An 11708-nucleotide genomic window follows, 5' to 3' on the forward strand; every position below is an offset into this window, starting at 1 on the left:
GCTTGAATCAATTATCTATTGGACTCCATGAAGGATACATCTGTACATGCGTTTAGTCGAGTCACTAATCAATTAACAAACCAATAAACCAACTTCAATGTGACATCTTTTATTACTCTTTTATCTATTCCTGTTGTTGTCAAAGTTGAATAAAAAGGATACTCTACAACCATGTCCTGTATCTGTTCTTAAAGCCCTGACTCACCCACTGTGTCATAATCTTCTGCCCTAGGGTAAACCAAGTTTTGGGGTAGGTAACAAGATGAAGAAGTAAGGTGATATAAAATTTCTTGTTAAGAACATGGAAATTATTATACACTGCATTTGTTAAATTAACCCCAAATGCAGAGATGACATTAGTAGTGAAAATAACATAAAACATACATCACATGAGTAGAAAGGTTTAGAAAAAGTGGTTCATATTGCCTGTTAAAATCTTCAATCTGGCTGAAATAGAAATCTTCCATGATCTTTTATATGTACTTTTACCACATACAGCACTATAAGTCTTAGTGTTCTTAACACTTATAACTTTATAAAAACCCAATGTCTTTCGTTGGTATTCTGGCATTTTCAAGAAGCAAAGTTAGCAAGGAGGAAAATATGCACCAGTCCTGACTTACTCCCTGAAACTATGTGTACCATAAGGTATAGCCACCTTTCTTTTCCCACTCATTCTGTTTTCATATTGTACCTACAGTTCAGGCTAACTCAACCTACAGCCAGCAAATGTAAATTCAGTTTCAACTTCCATTCCAGAACTTTGGGCATGAAACTCTTAAGGTATTTTATTTCCATGTATACCAATCAATCATGTAATGTGTACTATCTTGGAACCCTCAGGATGAGTGATCAGTGTTTTCCCTGCATTGCATCAAGGACTTTCCCCTTGGAGTGTCCCACGCGGAGTTTCAGTCGCTCCACAAGAGACATGGTGGTACCAACAGGACTGCTTACATCATCCATCGGTCTGGCAGTACTGCAGGCTGGGGCAGCTTTGATTTCAGATGGTATACAAGATGCAGATATGGCTTTGGTATCATCAAGTACTGATGCTTGTGTAGGACAGCTACTCTGGATAGAAACCGGACTGTAGATTGGGGCCTTGTCGGAGTCGGCTTGCAGTATCTTCTTTTTTAAGTTGTCTGTGCTCCTGCTTGAATGAAGCTCTTTCCCCTTCACTTGTTTGGTTTTGACTGCTACAGGCTGTGGCTTTTCAACAGTGCCTTCTTTGGCCTTGATCAGCACTGGAGTGATTCTTTGTTTCTCAACCAACTGTTCATCAGTTGCTTCTGTAGCACAGCTACTCCAGATGGAGACTGGGTTACACAGTGGTGCCTTTCTTAAGTCTAAAGAGTCTGAGTCAGTTTGTAGTATCTTCTTTTTCAAGTCGTATTTACTCTTGTTTGTGTGAATCTTTGTCTCCTTCACTTGCTTGGTTTTCCCTGCTACAGGCTGTGGGAGTTCAACAGGGCCATCCATTGCCTTGCTCACCAATGGAACAATTTTGTGTGTCTTAACTGACTGCTCCTCTGGTGTTGCTTCTGTAGCACAGCTACTTCGGATGGAAACTGGGTTAGACATCGGTGCCCCTCTTAACTCCACGGAATCTGAGTCAGCTTGTAGTATCTTCTTTTTCAAGTCCTCTTTACTTTTGTTTGTGTGAAGTGCTGTCTTCTTTAGTTGCTTGGTTTTCCCTGCTACAGGCCGAGGCAGTTCAACAGGACCTTCTGTGGCCTTGCTCACCACTGGAGCAATTCTTTGTGTCTTAACTGACTGCTCCTCAAAGTCAAAGTCCTCTGTTGTTGCTTCTGTAGCACAGCTACTCTGGATGGAAACTGGGTTACACAGTGGTGCCTTTAACTTTTTTGAGTCTTCTTTACTTTTGTTTGCGTGAAGTGCTTTCTCCTTCACTTGCTTGGTTTTGACCGCTACAGGCCGTGGCTGTTCCACAGGGCCTTCTGTGGCCTTGCTCTGCACTGGAGCGATTCTTTCTGTCTTAACTGACCGCTCCTCTGGTGTTGCTTTTGTAGCACAGCTACTCTGGATGGAAACTGTGTTACACATCAATACCTTTCTCAAGTCCAAAGAGTCTGGGTCAGTTTGTAGTATCTTCTTTTTCAGGTCGTCTTTACTTTTATTTGTGTGAACCTTTTTCTCCTTTACTTCCTTGGTTTTACCTGCTACAGGCTGTGGGAGTTCAATCAAGCTGTCTGTGCCCTTGCTCAGCACTGGAGCGATTCTTTGTCTCTCAACTGACTGCTCATGACTTACTTTTAAAGTATGTTGTAAACTTCCTTTGGGTTCTATAATTTGCCCACCTGCCCTCTCAGTCTTCGTAGCTTTCTCAGGCCTGTTCTGGTTTGACATCACCTGGGCTGAAGCTGTATGACTGGTTTTTAGAGGCTTAGACTGAGGCACATCCTTGTAGGATGATCGTTTCTCTACCTTAAGCTGTCTCCTCTTTTCTCCCTTCAACTGTAGCCTCTCCATAAGTGGTAACATTACCTGGGGTGAGACTGGAGACGGAGACTCTATGCTGTTTTGCCCTTTCAGATCTGGATATATCTTTGACATGCAACCCTGTTCAGTAGTGTGATCTGACAGACATGTGTTAGTGGTAATACTTGTATCTCCATCAGCATTTGACATGAAGGAAAAGTCGTTGATTCCGAGGGAGAAATTTGGGTCCAGTTTGCTGATCCCAAGAGGATGAGAAGGCAAGACCTTTTCAGAAGACCCAACAAACTGTGATGTAGCTGACTTCTCGTTCAATCTACAAAGTAAAGTGTCCTCTTTGCAGCCTCTTGTAGTTGATTTAGCTGTCTTTCCTTGGCCTAGTGATGTTGCATTGATGTTAACGTTACATTTATTCAGTGAGAGTTTGGAGAAATCCAAAGCTAGACTGTTATCAACAACACAGGGAACAGCAGGCCTATTTGCTTGTTCTTCTTCTTGTGTGTCACCCTGCTGTTGGGAGTCTGTTTCTGTCATGTCATCTGTGCATTTCTGTTTGGCCTTTGCTTTTCCTCCTAAAATAGAAAAAAAAATCTTAAATATTTTTTTGTAATGAAGCATTGCTTTGGCAGGCTAGCAAAAACAAAATTCATTTGTCAATCATCATTTCATTGTATTCAAAGCATAAAAAAAAGACCTTTGACAACATAAATCCTACATAACGTGTACATGTAGATTTGCAGTGTAATTGATAAAATGCATTTGAGACATTAAACACATCTTATAACTATCAGAAAGCTTTTTCTACATCCACCTAGTTAGATCTGCAAGGGTTAGGCATGACAAGTTGTTCAATGTAATATAACCAGCTGCTGCCATGTGCCTGCAAAACTGGTATGTTATGCTGAAGGGCAGTAATACTGGCTATATATATATAGTATTAGTATATAGACACAGATACACTATTCCTTATGCTGTGAAGTACACAGTTCTGATCCCCTACCTTTCTTCCTACTTTGTTGAGCAGCCTTCTTCTCCCTGAACTCCTGTACCAGGCATGGGAAGGCCGATGTGAAGAGATCTTCAGGTTCTATTGTTGTGACATAGTCCTCTTCTGTAGTGATACCGTCAGGCTTGTACCATTGCACCTCCAGACAGGGGACACCGTTACGTGTGCGAGTTTTCACCACACTGAAATAATTGAGAACAGGATATTCAGTTTGAGGATCCCCATTGTTTGTCTGTTTTGCATAACCAGTAAACCCCCTTTACTTGTATGTGAAACACACCAGTTTTGTGCAGTAAGTACAAGTTGCTTAACACCAGACAGTAAGGTTTGATCAAATCACACTGAGAAGGACCCCTACTCCTTTATACAAGTGTGGTCGCCTTTTTAATGTGCTCAAGGTGCGGCTCTCTTCAAACATGAGACGAGACCTCAAGGTAAAGAAATAGGTGCAAAGTACCAAGGGCACAACACTCAGTGGTCTGCTAATGAATTTGGACTCAGAGCCACAAAACCCTAAACAGAAGGCCAACTAATCACACCAACTTCCCTAGTAAACAGTTTAAATATGATGGCAGGGAATGATTACAAAATAGTCTAGCATCAGAGACACACAGAGTCCTACCTGTGAGGAGACAGTGATGGTCGGTTCTCCTTCTGATGAGGAGTTTGTAAGTGAGACATCTCCCAGTATGTCACCAGTGGCAGTACCTTCTCTAGTGTGTACTCTTCAGGCCACTCCAGTAACCGCAGGTTCAGCTCCTAAAAACATTGGAAATCAGTGGTTTTTAGTCAATTTTCTTTGACAAGACAATTGTGGTGTGGTATGGCCTAGCCTAGTGTAACTATGAGCTCTGTATGATAAACATATGCTTCAAATAATTTCATTAACATTGTACATGGAAAACTCATTGAATTCATTATCCCCACTAAGTGCACCACATTGTACCTATATGTCATATGATATAAAATTGTCATAAAATGTAACTGAATGCAATATAATCTCTGACCTGTAAGACGAGTAACCTTGGCCTCTTCCATTCCAACTTTTGTGGGGGACAGGTGTCTTTTGTGACCAGGAACTCATTGATAATCTGGAACAATGGTAAAGATTAATAAATAAGTCGTACCAATGCATAGTCAAATTACATTTGTACTTTGCTTAGCTGGGACAAGCAAGAGGTGAAATGCTTGTTACAGAGCTTACATCATTTATAAATAAGATATCACAGTCATATCACTAGCTATAGCTACTATTGTTGAAACTTATTTAGGTACATACCTTTGTATCAGGAAAAGCTGGATCTGTCAGTGCTTTTCTGCAAAGACAAAGAACAAAAGAGAATCAACCAATCCAATAAAACATACAATAATGTGCAATCCTACACTTATACACTTTGTATTGTTGTTTATTGTTGTTTATTAAGAAACCTTTTAGCCCTTACAGGCTAATCTTCCAAGGTTCAATCAACATGAATCAACATGACAATCAACATGAATACATACATTTTAAAAAATACAACAATCACAAAGTATTTACAATAGAGCACAGTGTCGAGAGGTCAAAGGTCTAGATGACAATGTTGGAGATGGCTTGTTTAAAACTGTACAATGTACACAATGCCTTAATGTCAGATGGCAATGAGTTCCAGAGCATAATTGCTCGGTACAAGAAGGTACGTTTTCCACTGTTTGTTTTAGGTTTGGGTAGTCTGAAGTTGTTAGATACAGAAAATCTAGTATTATACATGTGGGATGAATTAACTGGTATGAAGGAATTGTACACATTTTGTGGTTCGTGGCTATTGAGGATTTTGAAGAACATAATCAGAGTACTTAAAGAAAATCTCTTACTCACTGTAGGCCAACCAAGCTCAAGATGCATCCGCCTAACAGATGTGTCTGATTTACATCTTCATAACAGTCTACACGCTCTATTTTGTACTATCTGCAGTTTTCTCATATTCGAATCTGACATGCTGGCTAGCACTGGTGAACAATATTGCACTACTGATAGCACCAGGGCTTGAAGTACCAGTTTACACACATCATCAGGTATATAACAAGCATATCTTCTGACATAGGCTAAGTTTCCTGAGAGTTTTGTTACAAGATATTTGGTATGAAGATTCCAAGTTAGTGACGGGTCCATATGTATGCCCAATAGGACTGCTTCGATTACTTGTTCAACTTTCTCAGAGCCGATTACAAGGTTCAAAGATTTATCGGGTAACATAGCAAGCTTGCGAGCAGTGCCAAATAGCATACATTTTGTTTTCAGTACATTCATAACTAATCGATTGGTACTAACCCAGTTAGACAATTCTATAAGATCAGGTTGCAAAGCTGCCACAATAGCACTGACTGACTTGGCTGCCTTGTACAGTGAAGTATCATCAGCATACATTTCTGTCGAACATTGTGACACAGTCAACGGAAGGTCATTTGTATAAAGGGTAAATAACAATTTATCATCAGGTCTTTAGAATGTTTCATCTGGTTATTATGATGGCTATATGCATGCATTCCATGCTTTACCCACAGGGCTCGAAATACACTTTTCAGTTAACTTGCACCAGTGCAAGTTGAGCAAAAGGTAACTTGCACCAAAAGAAACTTACTTGCACAACCCAAAATAGTGAACTGTTAACTCTTTATCTCCTATTCTGAAAATTTGCAAATGTATGTGAGTAAATGGGGATACATAAAGACCACACGTTTGGATACTTTTAAGTATTTGTTTTTCTATAGCATATTTTTTTTTAGTTTTAAATTGTACAGTTTCAAAAAAGGTGAATTTAGGCTTAATTAAAGATCAATCCAATGTCTACAACTCGATAAGAGCCATAGATTTCTTCTGCATGCCTCGCGATTGACATCCATCACTAATCGCTGGAATGAAGTGGTAGAACAACTCATTACAAGTACTGGAAAAAACAGTTGAACATATCAAAGTCACTAACTTGTATGCAAATGTGACTTAAATGCAAATCAAGGTAAGACAACACCAAAGGGATCTTAAGCATTGTAGAGATGGAATTGTCTTGAAATATTGTTTACCTGGATGTCTAACCTCCATGGATGTCTAACCTCCATGGATGTCTAACCTCCATGGACAAACTTAGACTTTTTTATCAAGTGTTATTTTCTTTTACCTTTCAATGACAGATAATATTCTTGGTGTTTGTAAGCTTTTTCTAATGTCACAGTGTCAGGTATTAGAGGACAAAAGTAACTTGCACTGGTGCAAGTTTGGTCTAAACTTACTTGCACCACACTAATCTTACATGCACAAACTTGCATATGCATGTGGTATTTCGAGCCCTGACCCATAATGCAAGCAAATACAATGTACATTTCAGGTCTAGATTGTGACCTGCTTTTACCTCATCACAGTAACTTCAATGGAACTGTTTTTGACCCTCTTCTGGCTTCCTGTCAACTGACTGGTCATCCCACACGGAGCTTCAGATCTCCAGACTTTAAATCTGCAGGAAAGTACAAAAATCTTAACATCTGTGCCAAACCTTCCAAGCTAGAAAGGGACTGGTAGTTATTTCTGTAACTGCATCTATATAGCTGCTATAAATGCCATTTGGCATACACACCAGCTTTTTACGCAGCTGGTTTTATTACACTTAACAACCTGTCACACCTAACCTATGCACATATAGCTGCAAGCACTGTCTAACTATATAGTTAGAATATCTCTACTGTACTTGGTGGCAACAAGTATATTCCACTCAATATAGTATAATAGTTCAAATCTAGTTATTGAAGAGATTAGAGTCTAAGTAGGAAGCTGATCTCACACCATAAGTAGTAATAGAAATGAAGCTTATCAAGAAAAAAGGCAATGTGTGTATGCAAGGGCTACACTACAATAAAAGATTAAACCCTCATATGGCGGACAGCATTTATTGCTTTCATATGATACATGAAACCTATGGATTGATATGAAAATTAAGATCAGTGTAAACATTGTATGCTCTATTATCACTTTTGTACCACGAGAACTTCACTCAAACCTACCGCTCCAGTACATCACAGGTTTCGAGGGCAGTCATGACTCTGACAGCGAGTTCCTTGCCAACACCAGGCACCCCTTTGGGACAGTAGTCACAGCCCAGCAGCAGGGCCAGGCCGACCAGCTTGTTACGATCCAACAGCAGCTTCTCTTCTATGTCTGTCATCTGATAACAGTCCACATGAGGATCCTGGAAGGGGTACAAACAGAATGTTACACAAGCTGCACACAAATCTGACTTCAAAATTTAACTGTACAGGTACCAGCATAAGTATCAACATCATTAACAAACTACAGTTTGAACATGTCTTGTTAATGATTGCATACATATATACCAGATAAACTGTTACCAGATAAACCACAATAAAAAATAGCCCTTGTCTTCTCAGTGCTTAATCTTTGGTCCTTTTATATAGATGGTCAATCACAATTAGCAATTGCAACAGAAGTTCAACCAATGGTAGCATGGCAATTAGCAAATCAACCTAATACAAATGTATAAAGTGGTTGCACATCCCTCAAACGTTTTGCATTGAATTATATTTTTCATTTTTCATTTTTATGTTTTGATGGAGGTAGGCGGGACTATGGGATCCCTATTGCTTCTTTTGTTTGTTTTTTTCTTTCTTTGAACCTTTCTGTATGCATGACAAACTAAAACTGGCTATGTTAAACAGCCATAGTCTTGGACCCAGTATGAGTGATGCATTCCCTGACTAAGGCTAAGTTCACATTTCCACAAAGGGGCCCGTCCAGGCAGCTTTCGGGAACGATAAGTATGATATAAAAGACAACAACAACACAAAAAGGACCGAAAACAATTCAACAGCATGCATTGTGCATATCTATTGGCATAAACTTAAATGTTTTGTTCCTGCAAACAGTCCAGTCGGGCCCCAAGTAGGAAATGTGATGTAGGCCTAACATCCAACCTTTTTATCCAGTGTGAGGTTCCTGTAGACAGTCCTGGCCCCATACAGGAAGGCATCCCCATCATCAGTCAGGCATCCATCCACCAACTGGCAACACAGAAGAGTTACTTTAGTTTATTGCAGAAACTCGATGTTGCTTGTTCGAGTTCTATTTCTTAGTCATTGTTGTTTATTTTGAAACAGTGATTTTTTTTTTCAGTTTTATACATTGTTGCAGAAGTCAGTACACAATAATTCTGCTGTGTTAAATGACTGATGCTGCTAAATGGTGTCTATAACTTATAAGTTTTAAAGAAATAGAAAGTGATTTTAAACCAGTTAAGCTCACTGAAGAGCTATTCTTCCACTGGTCTTGACAGAGAAGACAGATGCTATGTAAAGATCTTATTTACAGGTTCATTAATATTGTACAGGGCAATTCTGCAATTCTTTCTGATGACATTCACACTGACATTGTCAGTTGAGCTACAACACTTGAGATACATTTTTACAACCTCCTAACCTCTAGAGGCAGGGTTAGTCACCATTGTACTACGGATGGTAATACACATACAGAAGTTTAAGTTTAAAACTCACATTTTCCCTGTTCAGTAAAGCACAGAAGGCCTCTGCCTCTCCCTTGCTCTGCACATGGGGGATTCCCAGTCCATCCAGCAGGAGGATGCACTGTAGACATTTTTGCATTTGATACATTCATATGACAAATGAAGTGTACATGTCCCCAGGTCTATGATAAGTACCCAATTGCAAGTTTAATGATTTAATTAAAGCATAATGCCATTTCTGTATCAGATGCTAGTGCAAAGCAGTTTTGCCACAAGGTTGCTTTCCATAGCTTGAAGAACAACAGCTCACCCCTACTAGTGTAGGTGTAAGCGTGTTGGGTTCTTTTACATACAGAAGTTTTACACTTGACGCTCACAACTGAAACTCCCTCATACATGTAAACAGGGCCTCCAGCTTTAATGTTACATGTATGTCTCAATCAATCCAAACATTATCAACATAAACTGTTTCTATGATCAAAAGAATACCTCTTTCAATATAGCCTTAAAGTGAGACCTCTTCATTTTCTTTGGTTTAACCAGGCCTTTCTTCTGTCCATCTGGACCAGTCTTGCTGGCCCCGAACCGACCCTGGTTCCGTTTCACCATGGTTTGGAACTTCAGCTCTGGTGGTTCCCCATCAACCACGAAAATCAACCCGACGCCCATTTTGGTCAGATGAGACACTCGGAAGAATAGATTCCTGAAAAATGAACAAGGGGGACATTTTATATCAAAGTCTGGAACCTGGCAGGCCACCAGATCACGGCACTCTGCCGGATCACGGCACTCCGCTGGATCATGGCACTCCGCCGGATCACGGTACTCCGCCAGATCACTCTGCCAGATCACGGTACTCTGCCGGATCACGGCACTGTGTTGGATCACGGCACTCTGCCGGATCACGGCACTCTGCCGGATCATGGCACTGTGTCGGATCACTGCAGCCCTCCGGATGACGGCACTCCGCCGGATCATGGCACTTCGCCGGATCACGGCACTCCGCTGGATCATGGCATGCCTCCGGATCACATCACGTCACCGGATCACATCACGTCACCGGATCACGGCACTCCACCGGATTACGACAGGCCGCCGGACCATGGCACTCCGCCGGATCACGGTACTCCGCCAGATCACTCTGCCAGATCACGGTACTCTGCCGGATCACGGCACTGTGTTGGATCACGGCACTCTGCCGGATCACGGCACTCTGCCGGATCATGGCACTGTGTCGGATCACTGCAGCCCTCCGGATGACGGCACTCCGTCGGATCATGGCACTTCGCCGGATCACGGCACTCCGCTGGATCATGGCATGCCTCCGGATCACATCACGTCACCGGATCGCATCACGTCACCGGATCACGGCACTCCACCGGATTACGACAGGCCGCCGGACCATGGCACTCTGCCGGATCACGGCACTCCGCCGGATCACCGCAGGTCTCCGGATCACGGCACTCCGCTGGATTACAACAGGCCGCCGGATCACGGCACTCTGCCAGATTACTGCACTCTGCCAGATCACGGCAGGCTGCCGGATCACGTCATGCCTTCGGATCACGGCACTCTGCCAGCACTACTAGTAGCTAGTCCAATCTGGTACTCAGGGAAGACAAATCCTAGTACTAGTAACGTACCTTAGATGTGGCCTGGTGACGGCTCCAGTCATAGCCTTGACTCCGCTGGCCTCACACACCCACATGCTCAGGTCCACGGCTAGAGTCTTCCCCTGCAGGGACTCCAGCGCACAGTGGGTCTTCACAGGGGCAAGGATGGTCCACAGCTGCTGAACCCCCATGGCTGAAAACATGCCCAATAAAAACTTTTGTAGTCGTCCCGGAAAATAAAAGTAGGGGGGGGGGGGGGGGTAAGAGGCCAGATTTTATTTGATGATTCAACTTACTTTCAGATTTTATCTAAATTCCCCCACCCCCTTTTAACTTCATCCATGCGCCTCGACTCCCTTCTGATTTCATCCAAGTTCAGTGTGTGTGTAACCTCTTTTTCTGTGTGCAACTGTCTGTTTTCAAAATATATATTTATTACATCACCCCACCCCCGTTACTATGATCTCAATAATATCTATAAAGTTATTAACATTCTGGGATCCAAGCATAATTTAAGCAACTATGATTGTTCACCTCATGATTGTGGGCATTTCAGGGAAGAAAAGTTTGAAAGGTTTGTAATTTGTAAGCGGCAACGATCATAACTAGCACAGTACCGGTAGTAGAATGTTATTTATCCAAGAAAATTCGGTAGTTCGGAGTCAAAATCATACATTTGCATGTGATAAGATAATACATAGAACTCATAGAATATGCATGATGTCAGGGATAGCGTATATGAGTTGCAATAAGCAATGTAAACACCGTTTTAACCTTATTTATGTAGTGTTGACTTACCTAAGTTTGACGGCACGAAATCAAATTTCCCGGAAACCCAGCATGCATTGCGTAGTTGGTCTCCCACAGCAGTTTACGTCCGGCATCAATTTGACCATCATGCAGTGCAGTAGTCTCCACCAGACTCCGGATCGCTGGAAAAATCGTAGAAATGGAACAAATAAAGGAGTAAGCCGGCCAGAGGAATATAGCCGGCCAGGGAACAGCACGCGATCTACGGATCTAGGATCGCGAGCTGTTCCCTGGCCGGTTATATTCCTCTCTATTTGTTCCATTTCTACGATTTTCCAGCGATCGGGGGGGGTTCGCTTAAAAGGCTGGGCTGTCTAC

At 41.8% G+C, this 11708-nt stretch overlaps 1 protein-coding gene across 1 annotated transcript; it reads right to left on the minus strand.

The window, feature by feature from the left end:
• Nucleotides 1–852: 852 nt before the first annotated feature.
• On the minus strand, nt 853–11484 carry LOC118426956. Its single transcript, XM_035836587.1, has 12 exons — nt 11379–11484; nt 10611–10773; nt 9457–9670; nt 8999–9088; nt 8423–8509; nt 7496–7680; nt 6850–6951; nt 4746–4782; nt 4474–4557; nt 4089–4225; nt 3461–3648; nt 853–3032 (listed from the first exon to the last, which is right to left on the minus strand). Exons 2-12 carry the CDS (start codon nt 10769–10771, stop codon nt 853–855), a joined length of 3465 nt encoding a protein of 1154 aa, XP_035692480.1. The 5' UTR covers nt 10772–10773; nt 11379–11484.
• Between the last annotated feature and the right edge of the window lie 224 nt (nt 11485–11708).

The sequence above is a fragment of the Branchiostoma floridae genome, chromosome 12 (assembly GCF_000003815.2).
Source record: "Branchiostoma floridae strain S238N-H82 chromosome 12, Bfl_VNyyK, whole genome shotgun sequence".
Lineage (NCBI taxonomy): Eukaryota > Metazoa > Chordata > Leptocardii > Amphioxiformes > Branchiostomatidae > Branchiostoma > Branchiostoma floridae.

What these genes read in the sequence shown, in the direction of transcription:
- LOC118426956 (XM_035836587.1), bottom strand. Translation starts at nt 10,771, where the DNA reads ATGGGGGTTCAGCAGCTGTGGACCATCCTTGCCCCTGTGAAGACCCAC. An exon ending in TTAAGGCTATATTGAAAGAG is followed by an intron (nt 9,089 to 9,456) that starts GTATTCTTTTGA and finishes AAATGTCTACAG; the next exon opens with TGCATCCTCCTGCTGGATGG. An exon ending in CTTTACTGAACAGGGAAAAT is followed by an intron (nt 8,510 to 8,998) that starts GTGAGTTTTAAA and finishes CTGTGTTGCCAG; the next exon opens with TTGGTGGATGGATGCCTGAC.